At 46.0% G+C, this 19,421-nt stretch overlaps 1 protein-coding gene across 1 annotated transcript in view; it reads left to right on the top strand.

Annotated features, from left to right (window-relative positions):
• The window catches only part of B4GALNT2 (beta-1,4-N-acetyl-galactosaminyltransferase 2 (SID blood group)), a 30,010-nt gene extending 17,139 nt beyond the window's left edge, over positions 1-12,871 (top strand). Inside the window, exons 5-10 of the mRNA XM_003810036.4 lie at positions 2,153-2,333; positions 3,676-3,762; positions 7,223-7,410; positions 9,250-9,390; positions 11,824-12,043; positions 12,666-12,871. Of these exons, the coding sequence (XP_003810084.1) occupies positions 2,153-2,333; positions 3,676-3,762; positions 7,223-7,410; positions 9,250-9,390; positions 11,824-12,043; positions 12,666-12,871 (1,023 nt within the window). The remainder of the gene's footprint in view (positions 1-2,152; positions 2,334-3,675; positions 3,763-7,222; positions 7,411-9,249; positions 9,391-11,823; positions 12,044-12,665) is intronic.
• The last annotated feature ends 6,550 nt before the right edge of the window (positions 12,872-19,421 follow it).

Genomic DNA, 19,421 nt, shown 5'->3' with positions numbered 1-19,421 from the left:
GCACTGCGTGGCCTCTGTCAGGGTTAGGGCTGGTAGGACAGACGGTGCTTGTGCCCTGCCTTCCTTTCCCCACTTTACGCAGCTCCACATCAAGATCTTATGGTGCTATATCTGATCAGTGGGATGCAAATTGTGCCCAGAACCCTAACCAAGAGGAATCTGGGAAGTGTGGTTTTAGTTTTCCCACCTTTACATGTTGGTCAGAGGTTGGAATGGGTGATGAGTGAGCAGATCGGCAAGGCCTCCACCACCTGTCACCATGGAGTTCTTGTTTCTCTATGTTGTCTTCTTTTTGAGACAGGGTCTCACTCTGTCACCCAGTCTGGAGTGCAGTGGCGCAATCATGGCTCACTGCAGGCTTGACCTCCTGGGCTCAAGCAATCCTCCCGCATCAGCCTGTGAGTAGCTGGGACTGCAGGCACGCACCAACAAACCTGGTTAATTTTTTTTTTTTTGAGATGGAGTCTCACTCTGTCACCTAGCCTGGAGTGCAGTGGTGCGATCTCTGCTCACTGCAACCTCCACCTCCCGAGTTCAATCGAGTCTCCTGCCTCAGCCTCCCAAGTAGCTGGGACTACAGGCATGCACCACTACACCCAGCTAATTTTTTGTATTTTTAGTAGAGACAGGGTTTCACCATGTTGGCCAGGCTGGTCTCGAACTCCTGACCTTAAGTGATCCATCTTGACCTCCCAAAGTGCTGAGATTACAGGCATGAGCCACCGTGTCTGGCCCCTGGTTACTTATTTTTTATTTTTAGTAGAGTTGTGGTCTCGCCATGTTGCCCAGGCTGGTTTTGAACTCCTGCGCTCAAATGATCCTCCCACCTCGGTCTCCCAAAGCAGTGGGATTACAGGCATGAGCCATGGTGCCTGGCTATATTGTCTTCTTCGTAGTCCTGCTCTGGACCTGAATTCCCTGCTGCGCGTAGTTCCATGCTTATCATCTCTCTTCCACACTGGAATACAAGCTTCATGAAGGCATTTACTGCTGTTTTCCCAGTGCCTGTAACTCGGTTTTTAGAAAGTGTCTGTTGACTGACTAGTATCAACAGTGTCGGGAGTGACACTATTCAATTTCCTTTAATAGATAACTGCGATGACTCACAGAAGGCAAGAGAAGAGAGTGGCTGTGGGGGTAGCAATGGGGTGGAGAGGAGTAAGCCAGTTCTAGCTGCATTTTGGAGGCAGAGCTGAGAGGACTTGCCGCCAGATGGGCTGTCTGTGTGCAGAAAAGGGTAGAGCAAGGAGGACTTCCCTTGGGGCCTGGAACAACTGAGTGGATGGAGGTGCCATCCACAAGGCAGAGGGAATGGAGGTGAGGGTGGGAGGAAACAGGTTTTTAGAGGAAAATCAGTAGTTCCATTTTGAAGACAACAAGTTTGAGTTGCTTGTGAAAGGTCCCAGCAGTTGGATCTCAGAAAGGTAAGCTGAGACTTACTACAATGTGACCCCATCTGCAAAAGAACGGGTTTTAAGCCATGGAAACAGATGAAATCTAGCAGGAAGGTGTGGAGTAAGAAGGGAAAAGAGTCTAGGATTGGAGTTTGAGACCAGCCTGGCAAACACGGTGAAAGCCCATCTCTACTAAACATACAAAAACAAATTAGCCAGGTGTGGTGGCTCATGCCTGTAATCCCAGCTACTCAGGAGGCTGAGGCAGGATAATTGCTTTAACCTGGGAGGTGGAGGTTGCAGTGAGCTGAGATCATGCACTGCACTCCAGCCTGGGTGACAGAGCAAGACTCCATCTCAAAAAAAAAAAAAAAAAGGAATCCAGATCAAGGTCTGAAAAACTCCATTTGGAGATAGAGAGAGAGAGGAAGAGGAGGAGTTGTCAAAGAGAGGTCAAAAAAGGCTGTGGGTGGAATAAGAAGCCAAGAAGAACGGAACCCTGCGAGCTGAGAGATGGGAATGTTTCCAGAAATGGGTCCTTTCATCCTTGGGGCCCCAGGACTTGGGGGGTTGGGGGCGGGGGCACTAGCACAGTGACTCCCTGCAGAGCCAGCCCTACACTGTCAAGGGCACCCTGGTGCTTCTCCCCTCACCCTTATGTGCTCTGCCCTGGCTCCTGGCCTGGGTATGTATGTACCTTTCCAGGGAGATATTTTCCAATCCCTGCATTGAGCATCATTCTACCTCACCCACCCTAGGTCACCCTGACAGCTTCTCTGGGGACACTGAACACCCTTGCTGATGTCCCAGACAGTGTGGTGCAGGGCAGAGGCCAGAAGCAGCTGATCATTTCTACCAGTGACCGGAAGCTGTTGAAGTTCATTCTTCAGCACGTGACATACACCAGCACGGGGTACCAGCACCAGAAGGTAGACATAGGTGAGAGCCTGTCCTTGGAGTGCAAAAAGCTTAGGGATCCAGAAGATACCTCTGGGCCCTTTCAAAGTCTTCCTCCTTCAGGAAGCCTTCCTGTTTTTTGTGTTTTGTGTGTGTTTGTTTGTTTTGTTTTGTTTTGTTTTGTTTTTTGAGACGGAGTCTCACTCTGTCACCCAGGCTGGAGTGCAGTTCTGTGATCTCTGCTCACTGCAACCTCCGCCTCCCAGGTTCAAGTTATTCTCCTGCCTCAACCTCCCAAGTAGCTGGGATTACAGGCACCTGCCACCATGCCCGGCTAATTTTTGTATTTTGAATAGAGACAGGGTTTCACCATCTTGGCCAGGCTGGTCTTGAACTCCTGACCTCGTGATCCACCTGCCTCAGCCTCCCAAAGTGCTGGGATTACAGGCGTGAGCTACAGCGTCTGGCCTGCCTGCCTGCTTTTAGGATTCCTTCCCTCTTTCCTCTTTCTAATCCCAGACACATAATTTCATAATTACTGTACCCAGTACTATCCCCACATTGCCATTGACCCCATAGAGCCACTCGAGGAGAGAACAAATCATGCTGTGCGCTTTGCACCTGGTGAGAACCATTCAGTTCTTTTCCCAGTCCTCTGCAGCTCTCAAAGCTGAAGATTTCCACTGCAGTAGAGGAGGGAGCCAGCCTGTGCCTCAGCATCTTGTCTTGGGCACTAATAGGAAAGAACTGGGAGAACTCCCCTTTCCAAGGGCTTTGTCTCTCCCCTCCTTCCCTCCCACCAAGAAATTCTAGGGAGAACAATCCCTGCCACTCTCAGGGCAGCCTGAGTTTCCTTCTGGATGAGTTAAAAGCACCCTTTTCTCTTTTGACCAGATACACAGGATGCATTCCCAGGACATCAACAGAAAAAAATGTAACACGGTTACAGATGATATTCATGGCCACTAGCTAAAGAGATAGTTCTCCCTACCTTCAGATTTCCAAACATTCCTCTTCATAAGATTACCCTGTGAGGTAAAATAGGGTGGGTATTTTTATCCTGGTTTTGCAGACAGATAAAAAAATCAGATAGTAAATGGTAAAGTCAAACTTAGCCCAGACCCTCTGGTTTCAAGCCCACTCCACCCTAACACATTCTCACAGGGGAAGAAATGTGAACTTAGGAGTCATTCAGCATGTTGCCCCAGGGACACAGCAAGGCGGAAGCCTGAATGCCAGAGACTCTATGGGGTCCTTGATCTCATCCCAGCCAGGACTCTCTCCACCAAACCTGTACTCGCCTGTCATGGTGGCTTCCCGGGGTGGCATGGAGTTTAATCCAGACATGATACTCCCTGTGCCATTATCTTATTTCTCCCTCCAGTGAGTCTGGAGTCCAGGTCCTCAGTGGCCAAGTTTCCAGTGACCATCCGCCATCCTGTCATACCCAAGCTATACGACCCTGGACCAGGTAAGGCCCTTGTCCTTGGGGCTCCGTGGTGGCAACCCTGTGAAGCTATTGGTGAAATTCAGAAGGGATCACCTCTGAGACGGAGGAGAATTGATCAAAATGACAGCTCTGATATGCTCCCTGACAAGCTTTGTTTGGAGGAAAAAAACTCTAAGACACAATCCCCTAAAATTGCTTAATTATATTTAACTTATTATGTGGTTGTGTGCTAATTTTGGGGAAAAAAGCTAAAAAATTATAACATTTTAGTAAGTAATAATAATAAAAAGAATGGTATTGAATCAAATTGGAAATCCTGATATAAACCCAATACATGTTGGAATTTCACTGTGTGATAAAGACATCTTGTCTGGCCGGGCGCAGTGACTCATGCCTGTAATCTCAACACTTTGGGAGGCCTAGGTGGGCAGATCACCTGAGGTTAGGAGTTCAAGACTAGCCTAGCCAATATGGTGAAACCCCATCTCTACTAAAAATACACAAATTAGCTGGGCGTGGTGGCAGGCACCTGTAATCCCTGCTACTCTGGAGGCTGAGGCAGGAGAATCACTTGAACCCAGGAGGTGGAGGTTTCAGTGAGCCGAGATTGCGCCACTGCACTCCAGCCTGGGCAACAGAGCAAGACTCTGTCTTGAAAAAAAAAAAAAAAGAGAGAGACAGCTTGTCAAATTAAAGGAGGACAAATGAACAAATTAAAAATTGGCTTTTCAAAAAATCACGTGAGATAATGGTGTAGCTATATGAAAGATAAAAAGTTGGATCCAAGTGTGATGGCCTGCACCTGTAATCCAGCTCACACCTCTAATCTCAGCTACTCAGGAGGCGGAGATGGGAGGATCGCTTGAGCCTGGGAGGTCAAAGCTGCAGTGAGCCATGATCACCACTATACTCCAGCCTGTGCAACAGAGCAAGACCCTGTCTCAAAAAAAATTAACAATGAAAAATAACTTTTAAATTAGAAGTAAAATTTGAATCTATGCCACAGTTCATACCAAGATAAATTCAAATTGATCAGATATCTAAATACATTTTAAAGTACTAGAAAAAAAAACCTGTAGTTAATTTTTAATTAGCTGGGTATGGTGGCATGCACCTGTAATCCCAGCTACTGGGGAGGCTGAGGCAGGAGTATCATTTGAACCCTGAAGGCAGAGGTTGCAGTGAGCCGAGATCCTGCCACTGCACTCCAGCCTGAGCAACAGGGCAAGACTCCGTCTCAAAAACAAAAAAACAAAAAAACTTGTAGTTTCAAAAAACATTCTTAGGGTATAAGGCATGACACAAAACTCAGAGACCATAAAGAAAAAATTAAAAATATAAAAAATATAAAATTTTATATATTAAAATTAGCAAATTTTTTTCTTTTTGAGACGGAGTCTTGCTCTGTTGCCCAGGCTGGAGTGCAGTGGCACGATCTCTGCTCACTGCAAGCTCCACCTCCCGGGCTCACACCATTCTCCTGCGTCAGCCTCCCAAGTAGCTGGGACTACAGGCACCCGCCACCATGCCTGGCTAATAAAATTAGCAAATTTTAATAAGTAAAGTCAAATAACAAAGGACAAATTGGGAAAAAAATCTTCGATTCACATTAAAGACAAAGGTCTAATTTTACTTAAGAGCATCTATGACTCAATAAGAAAAGAACACCCAATAATGGAAAAATGCACAGTTCAGAAAAAATTAAATTCAGTAACACTTTTAGCCATTAAAATATATGCCCACTCTCACACTGAGAAAAGTGCATATGAAAACTACTTTCACATCAAAAGGTTTTGGACAGGGCTGGAAAAACAGCATATCAACTGTGGTTAGGAATGTAAATTGGCACCTCTCGGGAGGCAATTTGGCAGTTCCTATCAACATTTTAAATGGGTATATCCTTCAGGCCAGCAATTCCACTTCTAGAAATTATCCTACAGATATTTATATCTGTGTGAAATGACATTTGTTCGATTGCAGCGCTGTTTGCAATGACAAAAAACAGAATGGGCTGGGCGCAGTGGCTCACACCTGTAATCCCAGCACTTTGGGAGGCCGAGGTGAGCAGATCACTTGAGGTCAGGAGTTCAAGATCAGCCTGGCCAACATGGTGAAAACCCATCTCTACTAAAAATCCAAAAAATCCAAAAAATCCAAAATCAGGCATGGTGGTGCATGTCTGTAGTCCCTGCTACTTGGGAGGCTGAGGCAGGAGAATCGCTTGAACCTGGGAGGTGGAGGTTGCAGTGAGCTGAGATCATGCCATTGCACTCCAGTCTGGGTGACAGAGCCAGAAACTGTCTCAAAAAAAAAAAAAAAAAAAAAAAAGGGCAAGAGGGTGGCACAGGGGGAGGGTTCTGGAACAACTTCTATCCAAACGACTTCTGATTTTTGTCATTCTGGGAAAGTGGCTCTGTGCACTCACCCACAAACAGGTAGGGTTGTGGCTTCCAGCATGCATTAACTCCAGCTGGCCCCATGCCATGCAGACATGGCAACTGCACAGTCAGATGCCAGTTCTCCGTTTAGTGGCTGAATCCCAAACACATCTGCAGCTCCAGTTGTGGCATCACGGGGTCTTTTCCATAAGAAAGCTGTCCCCTCTCCAGTCTCTTATACGTCACATGCCTTAAGATGGACAATTCTGTCCAGGCCTTGTGATCTCCAAGTATTTGGAGACATTTCTAACCGTGTCTTCCTGAGGATAGAGATCAGGTAAGCTTTTCTCTAGGAGTTGCAGATGATGGTAGAAGCAAGTCTCAAGATTTGTAGATATTTTCTCGTCTTCCTGGGCTTCATGACCCTCCATATTGAACCCTTAGATGGGCAAAGCTCTGTGCATTTCAACTCCTAATATTAAGATGAAGGCCAGAAGCAGTGGCTCATGCCCATAATCCCAGCACTTTAGGAGGCCGAGGCAGGTGGATCACCTGAGGTCAGGAGTTTGAGACCAGCTTGGCCAACATAGTGAAACCCCATCTCTACTAAAAATACAAAGATTAGCTGGGTGTGATGGTGCATGCCTATAATCCCAGCTACTTGGGAGGCTGAGGCAGGAGCATCACTTGAACCTGGGAGGCGGAGGTTGCAGTGAACTGAGATTGCACCATTGCACTCCAGCCTGGGCAACAGAGGCAAAATTCCATCTCAAAAAAAAAAAAAAAAAAAAGGAAGAAAGCAGGACATAATAAGCAAAGTGCTAACAGGCAGGAGGTGTAAAATGAAGCATTCAGACAGACAGTTGGGAAATGACATAGTGGAGCCAACAGAACCAGGAAATGCAACAAATTGGGTATGTTGTAAATGTCTTTATTTTCTAATGCAACTAACAAATTCTTATTAAGCACCTCCTGGGTACAAGAGGCATGAGACCCACAGACACTGACAGGTTATGGCAGAAAGAAGCCATCAGATCAAAGCAGGAAAAGACAGTGAAGCTTCCTACAGGACAGAGCTCTGACACCCACTGTTTTCTGCCCAGAGAGGAAGCTCAGAAACCTGGTTACCATTGCTACCAAGACTTTCCTCCGCCCCCACAAGCTCATGATCATGCTCCGGAGTATTCGAGAGTATTACCCAGACTTGACCGTGATAGTGGCTGATGACAGCAAGAAGCCCCTGGAAATTAAAGACAACCACGTGGAGTATTACACTATGCCCTTTGGGAAGGTATGTCCCTCTCAGATTGGGTGGCACCTGCATTCCAGGACAAGAGGGCCCCAGGGTCAGGTTCTACCCTGGATGGGGCCGCTTCCTCAAGGGTCTTCCCGAGAAAGCAGAGTCCAGGAGTGGGAGTGGGTGAGGGCTGTCCTCTGAGTCCCATTGCTGATTCACAGAGAAATTGGTCACCCTCACTTCTCTGCATTCATGAGGTGGTTATTCCACCTTTCCTCATTTTTTTTTTTTTTTTTTTGAGATGGAGTCTTGCTCTGTCGCTCAGGCTGGAGTGCAGTGGCATGATCTCAGCTCACTGCAACCTCCACCTCCTGGGTTCAAGTGATTCTCCTGCCTTAGCCTCCCGAGTAGGTGGGATTACCAGCATGCACCACCACACCCGGCTATTTTTTGTATTTTTAGTAGAGGCAGGGTTCACCGTGTTGGGCAGTTTGGTCTCAAACTCTTGTCCTTAGGTGATCCGCCTGTCTTGGCCTCCCAAAGTTTACAGATGTGAACCATCACACCCAGCCTCTCATTTCTATTTTTTTTATTTTTCATTTTTTTTGAGATGGAGTCTTGCTCTGTCACCTAGGCTGGAGTGCAGTGGTGCAATCACAGTGATCATGGCAGCCTCAACCTTAAAGGCTCAAGTGATTCTCTCAACTCTGCCTCCCTAGTAGCTGGGACTATAGGCATGCACCATAATGCCAGGCTAATTTTTAAAAATTTTTTGTAGAGATGGGGTCTCACTGTGTTGGCCAGGTTGGTCTCGAACTCCTGGGCTCAAGAGATCCTTTCACCTAGGCTTCCCAAAGTGCTGGGATTACAGGCGTGAGCCACTGTACACCGCTCCCATCTTTCCTCATTTCAGATGTGGAAATCGATTGGGGTCCTTATAAGTGACTTGAGGTCTCTGACATCTCAAAGATTCCTGACATGTAGAGAAATCTGTCATCTCCATGATTCTACCAGAGCTAGGGTCTTGGTCTCTCTCTCCTCTTTCTCTCTCTCCCTCTTTCTCCTTGACTCTCTCTCCCTCCCCACTCTCTCTTTCTCTCTCCTTCTCCCTCTCTTCTTCCCACCTTCCCTCTCTCCCCTACCTTTCTTCCTCCCCACTCTCTCTTTCTCTCTTCTTCCCACCCTCCCTCTCTCCCCCCACCTCTCTCTCTCCTCCCACCTCTCTCTCTCCCTCCCCACTCTCTCTTTCTCTCCCTCTCTTCTTCCCACCCTCCCTCTTTCCCCCCACTGTCTCTCTCCCTCCCTACTCTCTCTCTCTCCCTCTCTTCTTCCCACCCTCCTTCTCTCCCCTCACCTTTCTCTTTTCCTCCCCACTCTCTCTTTCTCTCTCCCTCTCTTCTTCCCACCCTTCCTCTCTCTTTCCCCCCACCTCTCTCTCTCCTTGCTACTCTTTCCCTCTCTCATTTTCTTCCTCCCTCTCTCTCCCCCTTCCTTCCTCCAAGGACAAAGGAGGAAACGAATATTATACATACCAGATGTCCTTCAAACTTGACATCTTACAGGAGACAAAAGGAGAGCCATAGAAACGGTCAGGTGAAAAGGGACTTCAGCCCATTTATATAGGCCACAGAGCCAAGGAATGACTTTCTAGCCTTTCTTTGTCTCAGTCTTTGATCCACATAGTCACTGTCCCTTCCACACTTTCTCTGAGACATAGACTTCCTTCAACCCTGTGGTTCACAGCCTTGGCCGCACACTGGATTCGCTCGCACCAATTCTGACGGAATTTGTCTGGAGTGCATGCAGCCTGGCTGTTGGGAATTTAGAAAGCTCCCCAGGTGATTCTAATATGTAATATGGGCAACCACTCCTTTAACCTCATTTCATCTACAGGGTTGGTTTGCTGGTAGGAACCTGGCCATATCTCAGGTCACCACCAAATACGTTCTCTGGGTGGACGATGATTTTCTCTTCAACGAGAAGACCAAGATTGAGGTGCTGGTGGATGTCCTGGAGAAAACAGAACTGGACGTGGTAAGGGACAGTTGCCAGTTTCACCCAGCCACGATCTGTAGAGATGGAGAAAAGGGGAGAAGAGAGCAGGAAGAAATATATAAGAGAAGAGGAGGGGGAGGGAGGGGAGGGAGGGGAGGGAGAGGGGCTGGTGCAGGAGGTGAATAGGCCAGTGCAACCCAGGTGGAGAGTGCTGCACCAGCTCACGCCTCCATACTGACTTTTCTTTGAGTAAATTACACCTCCTCCCTCATTTGCAATTGTTTTCTTTTAAAATTGTGTGTTTATGCAGCATTTCTAACTCCTTCCGTTGACTAGTATGAGATTAAAGACAGGAGCATTCTGGTTCTATCACACAACATTAAAAACAGTATAAATGGTACAAAGCTTTAAAAGCACACACGGCACTAATGACATTCTAAAAAAGAATAAGAAGAGAATAATAAAAACAGCCTAGGTGTGATGGCTTACACCTGTAGTCCCAGCACTTTGGGAGGCTGAAGCAGGAGGATCGCTTGAGCCCAGGAGTTCAAGACCAGCCTGGGCAACATGGCAAAACCTCATCTGTATAAAGAAATACAAAAAATTAGCCAGGGATGGTGGTGTGCATCTGTAGTCCAAGCTACTCAGGAGGCTGAGGTGGGAGGATCACCTGAGCCCAGGAGGTCAAGGATGCAGTGAGCTGAGATTATGTCACTGCACTCCAGCCTGGACGACAGAGTGACACCTGTCTCAAAAAAAGAAAAGAATAAAAACATCAAAAGTAAATTCACTGTAGAAAAGAAAAAGGGGCATGGATGAGAAGGTAAGTGGTGTCGTGATCACAGTTAACTCTACTGCAAGTGGACAATCCCCAAAACACCTAGATCAGCAAAGACATCTCTTGGCAACTCTTACAGAGACCAGATCACAATAACTTAAGAGAGAAGATGTTCCAGCTCATGTAACAACCACACTGGCAGCTGAGTTGGCTCCAGGATTATCCTGGATCAGCTTCTTTTTCTTGTTGCTCCTCAATCCTTTGGTCCCTGGCTGCATGGCCAGGAGGAAGAGGGGAAGAGGAAGTGAAGGGAGAGCAGGTTTCTTTTAAGGATGTGATGTAAACGTTTCTCGCATCGGTTCTAAATCATACCCCTTCAGCCAAAACTTTGTCACACAGTGAAACCTTGCTGCAAGGGAGGTGGGGAAATGCAATCTTTTTTTTCTTTAAATAATAAATGGGCTTTTGTTTTTTATTTTTATAGATTGAGGGGGCCCAAGTGCAGATAGCTTATACACATGTATTACGTAGTGGTGAAGTTTGGACTTTTAGTGTACCCATTACCCGCATAACGAACATTGTACCCCACAGGTAATTTTTCAACCCTCACCTACTCTTTTTTTTTTTTTTTTTTTTTTTTTGAGACAGAGTCTCGCTCTGTCACTTAGGCTGGAGTGCAGTGGCGCAATCCCGGCTCACTGCAGCCTCCGTCTCCCAGGTTCAAGGGATTCTCTTGCCTCAGCCTCCTGAGTAACTGGGACCATGGGCACATGCCACCATGCCCGGCTGATTTTTGTATTTTTAGTAGAGACAGGGTCTCACCATATTGGGCAGGCTGCTCTCGAACTCCTGACCTCAGGTGATCCACCCACCTCAGCCTCCCAAAGTGCTGGGATTACTGGTGTGAGCCACCACGCCCAGCCTAACCCTCGACCACTCTTAACCTCCTACCTTTTGTATTCTCCAGTGTCTATTATTCCACACCGTATGCCTGCATGTACCCATTGTTTAGCTCCCAGAAATGCAGTCTTTAGCTGACTAGTTGACTATGTCGTGAAACTCAGAAGGGTCATTTATTAAAAGGAAGAAGGAAAGAACGGGTGATGGGGGACAATGAGCAGACTTTACCACATCACCCTTAGAGGATTATGATTCTTTCAGAAATAGATGTACTTGCTCATCTGTTGTGCTCAGGCTCAAACATGAAAATGCACATCTCTTCCATGAGTGCATGGATAGGCAGCTCCAAGAGGTAAGCCAGGAGCAGAAAATACTAGGAAGACAGCTCGAGACAAACAGCTCCCTGCAAGAAATCTAGCAAGTGGAAACTCCACAAATGGACCAGTGCACACAGGCTGCCTCTTACCTGTACTGCAGTACTCCTCTCCCAGTGGAAGGGAGTGAGTTATCTTCTTCTGGAAAGATAACCTTCTTTGGTCTTGGGTAAGGGTTACTCATGCCAAGGAGATTTTCTGGGGTAGACAGGAAATAAAAGAGCCCAGGGACCCAACAGTGGTGTAGTGAAAGCCATGGCCACAACAGCAACAAGGGAGTAACTGAGGGATAATTTGAAGGATAGATAGAGAAATAACAATTCTTGTTATAACCGAGGTGCAGTCCAGCAAGTCTTCCTGGAAGAGGCAGGATGAATATTGATCTGCACTCTAACATGGATTTCTCTGCCTGCTGGCTAGGTAGGCGGCAGTGTGCTGGGAAATGTGTTCCAGTTTAAGTTGTTGCTGGAACAGAGTGAGAATGGGGCCTGCCTTCACAAGAGGATGGGATTTTTCCAACCCCTGGATGGCTTCCCCAGCTGCGTGGTGACCAGTGGCGTAGTCAACTTCTTCCTGGCCCACACGGAGCGACTCCAAAGAGTTGGCTTTGATCCCCGCCTGCAACGAGTGGCTCACTCAGGTGGGAAGGCTGAAAGAGTGAGGGAGGGAGCTGGGCTGGGAATTAGCTGCAGAAGTTTGTTCTTTCCAAGGGCTGTACCCAGCTGGCTGATCATAGTCGCTTGCCCAGTAGCAGTACATCCCTTTTCCCTTTCCCCTTTCTCCCCAGACTAGGGAGCTCTTGATCTCTCTTACCTCCCTCCTCACGTCTCTTTGACTTCTGTGTCTCCTGTAGGCTGCCCTTCTTTTCCTTCCTCTTCCTTTCCCTACAGCTCTGTCTTCTTCCTCCTTTCCCATGCTGCTTCATATTCTATTTTTCCAGAAATCCTTTCCTATTAACTGCTCTCTCTTTCCCTCTTACTCCATCAGCCCTGGAGTCCGCAGTTCTGTCCAGTTTGAAAGCCAATCTGTGCCACTCTGCCTCTGTGCCCATATCTCTGCCTGAGAAATGCGCTTATTTATTTCCTTCCAACTCATCAGCAGGGACAGGCTCCTAGAGTTAAGGGTGTGGCTTCACATGGGGCTGAACCTCCCCAGTGTATGAACTGTGTCCTCTCCCTGGGACTCTCCCCCACCAGACCAAGAATAGTGCCCACTTTTCTGACCGCAGCTCCCACTTCCTTCTGCTCTCCCTCTCTTTGCAGAATTCTTCATTGATGGGCTAGGGACCCTACTCGTGGGGTCATGCACAGAAGTGATTATAGGTCACCAGTCCCGGTCTCCAGTGGTGGACTCAGAGCTGGCTGCCCTAGAGAAGACCTACAATACATACCGGTCCAACACCCTCACCCAGGTCCAGTTCAAGCTGGCCCTCCACTACTTCAAGAACCATCTCCAATGTGCCGCATAAAGGTGTGAGGGCATAGGAGAAACACTAGGCTGGCTGGTTATGGTATCTATAGCAGGCCACCAAAAACTGGACTCCTGATAGGTGAACATTGTACCAAACCAGCTGGTGGGTAGGGAAAAGGGAAATGGCTCAGTTACTGGAAGTACCAATCAAAGGTGAAGGGTCATTGGAAATGAACCAGTCACTGACCAGGGCAATGGAGACTGTATTAATAGCAATGATGATTTGTACAATGCCCTGCCTTTTTTGAAGCATTTGCATGGGCAGTATCTCACATCATCTCATCTGATATCACACAAAGACGACATTGGTTGGTGTCCTCAGTCAAAAGAACAGCTGCCTGGTCCTTGACAGTTGTTTGGTGGAAATTCTGTCACAGTCAGAAGCATCGGATCCAGCATCACTGTCATCCCTACATTTTTATTAGGTTCTATCTTGTAGACTCAAAAAATGTGAACATTCCAGGGTCCTTGCCTTGAGGAGGTTTGCAGCCTGGTTCAGTTCAGTCCAATCACAGAATTAGGCAGCCGGGGTCAGAGGATCAGAGAAGGGAAGGGGTCACCAGGTCCCTGGTGGTGGAGGAAGACTCCGTGGAGTGAACTTGTTAGGAGCCTGAAAGCAGACATTCAGGCATCAGAGAGGGTAGGAGGGCCCTGGGGCCATCCCACTGTCCACCAGAACAAAGGCTGCCCTGGCATCAGACTCACTCCAGACCTTTTCCAGAATGCCAGGGATTGAACTCAGAGCCCATGCCAAGGCATGATGGTGAACAGACAGTGTGAGTGTGGTGACAAGCCACTAAACTCCAGGGACCTGAGGCCAGTTGCTGGTCACTCAAAACTCATGTCATTTACAGAGTGGTTCCATCACTCTGTTGTTGGATAAGCCTCTTTCTGTTGCCTAGGGGTTGGCAGATTGCCGAGACCAGCTTGGTCATGGAGACCCTAACCCAGTGGTGCTAGAGGAATTAAAGACACACACATAGAAATATAGAGTGTGGAGTGGGAAATCAGGGGACTCACAGGCTTCAGAGCTGAGAGCCCTGAATGGAGTTTGACCCACATATTTATTGACAGCAAGCCAGTGATAAGCATTGTTTCTATAGATTATAGATAAACTAAAAGTATTCCTTACAGGAAACAAAGGGATGGGCCGAAACAAAGGGATGGGCTCTGGCTAGTTATCTGCAGCAGGAACATGTCCTTAAAGCACAGATAGCTCATACTATTATTTGTGGCTTAGGAATGCTTTAAGCGGTTTTCCACCCTGGGTGGGCCAGGTGTTCCTTGCCCTTATTCTGGTAAACCCACAATCTTCAGTGTGGGCATCATGGCCATCATGAACATGTCACAGTACTGCAGAGATTTTGTTTATGGCCAGTTTTGGTGCCAGTTTATGGCCAGATTTGGGGGCCTGTTCCCAACACGTTCCCCTTTTTGTTTTCCAAAGTGATAAAAGCAAAGGCAGCTTTGTCACGGTGAGCTAATTCTCACAGGAGTCAGGATCCACACCTGCAGACTACACAAAGACAAACAACACAGATTAAAAGCACAATCATCATTGAAATCACAGAGCTTCCAAGTGTCTTTATCCACTTTAATGGGTTAATATCTGCTAATCTGTCTGCAGCTCCTTCAAGCACTCCAGTTCCTGGCATTAAGGTCAAGTGTGCCTGGGATGCTTTAAATATTTGTTCTTTTAATTTTGCAATATGCAGAGACAAGTTTGTAGAGTGTCCTTCTAGATGCTTTTTTATTCTTTCCCAAATTTTGATCTTATTAACAGACATTAATAGTTTCCACAAATCCTTATGTTTAGCTTCTACAGTGGACCATATCATTTGAGGTTGAGGTGCCACTATACCGCCATGTTTCCAGATAATGGGAACTCTTGCTGTATTTCTTACCATTTCTACCATCTGACTGTTTTGTTTAGACCAGCTGAACATAGTGTGGCTGTGGCACACAGACTGAGAGGTGTAATTTAAGCTAAACATCCCCTTAGGGGACCAATCAATAATGATTCCATAGGAATCGTTGCGCAGCACCTCTACCTGTTCTGCAATGCAATCTTCCCAAACAAGTACATTCATTATTTCTGGCCAGGTCCAATTCTATTTACAGATAGGTTTTGAGCTGCCTTTGCTTTGCCTCAATTATAGGAGCAGATTTATTATGGTAAACATTAAGAGCAGAAAGCATGTGTAACTGTGTCACACAGTGATTACATCCAGGCATTATTGCCAGCCAAGATTGATAAATATGCCCAATAAGTATAACTGTTCTCTGTGTTGTTCCTTGTTGAAGGAATACTCATGGCAATGGTGATCACCACTATCATATCTATCATTAAATTACTCATTGTGACTGGTTGTCCCACTTTCCTCAGGTTTTCTTCCACCATCTGTGACAGCTTCTTGATCTGTCCCCAGGTAGGTGGCTGTGTTCGACAGCTGTTGATCATGATAGTTGGGGTCCTCCTCAGCATCAGTCTTGACATGGCTGCAATCGGGGGATCTTCGGGATCCTCCTGGAATCTCTTCCTCAGCATCTGGCTCGTGGTAAGGTTTCAGGTATCTTGATGGCACCCAAATTGGCTATTGATTCGGTCCTGGAGAAACACAAGCATAACCTCTACCCCAAGTTATTATTTTACCTATTTCCCAACTTTTTGTTATTGGATCTCTCCACCAAACCAGTTGTTCTGCTTCTGTCTTTGCAGCTGGTTTCTGTAGATGCTGTTCAGCTGCTGGCCTTTAAGCAGGCTCAAAAAATTTAAAGTCAATAATGCTAGAATCAATTGCATATGGGGTGTCCCGTAGTCCCTGCTTCTCCCCTATCTCTTTCCCATAAATGTATAGGTACAGAAGTTATAATTGGTTGAATAGTCCCAGGTTGTCCATCGGGCCCTTCACAATGCAAAATATAATTACTTTGATATACTTCAGGGGCTTTACCAACTCCAACTATGTTAAATTGAGTGGGTTGAATTTGCCACGTGGACAGCCAGTGCTGTAGAGAAATGATTGAAATGTCTGCTCCTGTATCTACCAAACCTTTAAATTTCTTTCCCTGAATAGTTATTTCACAGGTAGGATGTTTATCAGTAATTTGATTCACCCAATAAGCTGCTTTGTCTTGTTTATTTGTGCTTCCAAATTCTCCTATTCGTTTAATTTCACTTTTCCCCATTTCCACGTACGGCACAATCAGAAGTTGTGCTATACGCTTTCCTGGCTCTGCTTTCCAAGGAAAAGAAGTAAATATAACAATTTGAATTTCCCCATTGTAATCTGAATCAATGACTCCTGTATGTACTTGCACTCCTTTTAAATTTAAACTAGATCTACCTAGAAGTAATCCTATCATCCCCCCTGGCAAGCATCCACAGACCCCTGTTGGAACTTTTTGTGGGGATTCCCCAAGCATAAGGCTCACAGCTTTTGTGCAGTATAAATCTACTGTGGCACTACTGGCTGTGGCGGGGGACAGACATTGTACAGGGGTGAGGGAGTGAGCTATAATATTTCCCTGTTGATCTGGGGGGTATATCCTAACAGGGAACTGCCAAGCCTCTATATCACCCTCTTGTCTAGCTGGCTCAATTCCTGCCTGAATAGAACTGAGAGCAGTCACTCGAGGCACTGCTAGAACAGTCACTGGGGCAACTACTTTTCACCCAGTGTCCTCTGGAAAAGAAAGATCTGTAGGGTCAGGTCACTCTTTTTCTTCAAAATAATGAGGGGGTGAAGAAGAGTAGGGACAAACCTCTTCCTCATTTGCCGCTTTAGCTTCAGCCAGCAAACAAACCTGCTGTGTCATCTCTTCTGTTACTTTGTTATACTTTCCTTCCTTCTCATCATTAGTGTGAAAAGGTTCTAAGGTGGAACGCACCAGAGCCCACACTTGTCCCATTGTTACGCTGATGTTTCCGAGCTCCCCTTCTTACTCACCATGGGGATTGCTTAAGGGTACTCGGGTGTCCTCCAGCTTAGTTCCACATTCTCCAACCGTCACTCCGGCGACCCTTCAACTGGGGTTCAAGCCCCACGTTGGGCGCCACTTGCCGACACCAGCTCGGTCGTGGAGACCCTAACCCAGCGGCGCTAGAGGAATTAAAGACACACACACAGAAATATAGAGTGTGGAGTGGGAAATCAGGGGACTCACAGCCTTCAGAGCTGAGAGCCCCGAACAGAGTTTGACTCACATATTTATTGACAGCAAGCCAGTGATAAGCATTGTTTCTAAAGATTATAGATTAACTAAAAGTATTCCTTATGGGAAACAAAGGGATGGACTGAAACAAAGGGATGGGCTCTGGCTAGTTATCTGCAGCAGGAACACGTCCTTAAGGCACAGCTCGCTCATGCTATTGTTTGTGGCTTAGGAACACCTTAAGAGGTTTTCCCCCCTGGGTGGGACAGGTGTTCCTTGCCCTCATTCCAGTAAATCCACAAGCTTCAGTGTGGGTATCATGGCCATCACGAACATGTCACAATGCTGCAGAGATTTTATTTATGGCCAGTTTATGGCCAGATTTGGGGGCCTGTTCCCAACAGCAGATTCTATGACCACTACAGCCCTGCCTTTACAGTTTCTGTTTACCTGTAAACTTTTTCTTCCTGTGGCCTAGGGTAGTTCAGGATCGCTAAAAATGTGTTCTGTGATATATTAATAAAAATTCCTGAAAAATGGACTTACAGCAAAATTGATTTTGGTACTCAAATAATTTTGAAAAATATTGCATGCTATGTCTCCTTCTTGTAAGGTTGCAGTTCACATTAGTGTAGTAAAGCCTCTGAGAAGACCTGAGGTAAGGAAATCTCTTTAACTTTGTTTAATTCAGCATTTCTGAAGTACAGTTAGAGACTAGCAGTCATTTTTTATTCTCCCAAAACAGAACTGAGCACACACCTCATTCATTGTATGTTGTAAAGATTATATTGCTATAACTTTTTTTGTATAGTAACATAGCTATAGGCCGGGCATGGCGGTTCACACCTGTAATCCCAGCACTTTTGGAAGCCATGGCAGGAAACTTGCTTGAGCTTCAGGAGTTTGAGGCCAGCCCAGGCAACATAGCAAGACCCCATCTCTAGTAAAAAAAAAAAAAAAAAAAAAAGATGAGCATAGGCAGCCTTTGATTGGAATTAAAAAATAAGATAAACAAGCATAGCTATATAGGAAAACAACATTGCATTGTCCCATCCCAATGCAGTCCCATATGACTCCCCTTAGTTCCAAGCAAGAAGAGCACCTACCTGGACCTTGTGCTCTAGAGTACCTTGCATGTCACAAACGTGCACTTACTGACAAAGCCCAGGGCATCTCTGTCACTTAGGATCCAGTGCTTGGCACTAGTACAGCATGACTGGTAACCCTAAACATCCATTCTTGGGACTAATGCTATTCAGGCCCCAGGGAAATACTTCTCCACATCTCTTGCCTTGTGTCATCAAAAGACAATTGCATCCAAATGCAACGAAAGTTTGTGGACAGCGCTTTGGAGTACTGATAGGATTTTGGCTGCAATGTGCTTAGGTAAAAGGAAAAGACAAATTTTAAAATTTGCCAGATTCTGCCGGGCACAGTGGCTCAAGCCTGTAATCCCAGCACTTTGGGAGGCTGAGGTGGGTGGATCATTTGAATTCAGGAGTTTGAGACCAGCCTGGCCAACATGGTTAAAACCCTGTCTCTACTAAAAATACAAAAATTAGTCGGGTGTGGTAGCACATGCTTGTAATCCCCAGCGACTTGGGAGGCTGAGACAGGAGAATTGCTTGAACCCGGAGGTGGAGGTTGCAGTGAGCTGTGATCATGCCACGGCTCTCCAGCAGCCTGGGCAACAGAGTGAGACTCTGTCTCAGAAAAAAAGAAAGAAAAGAAAGTGTTGGTCAGGCACAGTGGGTCATGCCTGTAATCCCAGCACTTTGGGAGGCAGAGGCGGGAGGATCACTTAAACCCAGGAGTTCAAGACCAGCATTGGCAACATAGTGAGACCCTGTCTCTATATTTAAAACTTTTTTTAAGTAAAAAAAAAATAATAATAAAGTCTTGCCATGAAAAAATGTCAGCTCAACTAAAACCTTGTGCTTAGGAATTCTGACACAAGCCCTTATCTCATTGCAGGCTGATAACAAAGAGCTCCCAGACCAGGCCTCAGAGCACACTTTGAATAGAATTGCTTTAGATTAGTGATCAGCAAACATTTTTGTAAAGGACTAGATAGTAAATATCTTAGGTTTTGTAATCCACATAAGGTCTCTGTTACATATTCTTTTAAAAAGATAACTCTTTAAAACTGTAAAAGCCATACTGAGGGCTTAAGGGGCCATTCAAAAACAAGCCATAGGCTGCATTTAGCTCTTGGCTGTAGTTTGCTGCTTCACTTAAAACTGTTCTTAGAGTACAAATTATGTGAACAATCTTGATTATAAAAGCATAATTAGTGATTTTGTTGAAATAAAAGCAAGAAAATTAAATTATGTGGGATAAATATACGATAATTTACAAATTATATATATATGTGTATGTGTCTTTGTTTTTTT

This window comes from Pan paniscus, chromosome 19 (assembly GCF_029289425.2).
Source record: "Pan paniscus chromosome 19, NHGRI_mPanPan1-v2.0_pri, whole genome shotgun sequence".
Lineage (NCBI taxonomy): Eukaryota > Metazoa > Chordata > Mammalia > Primates > Hominidae > Pan > Pan paniscus.
This window is presented reverse-complemented; position numbering and strand designations above follow the sequence as displayed.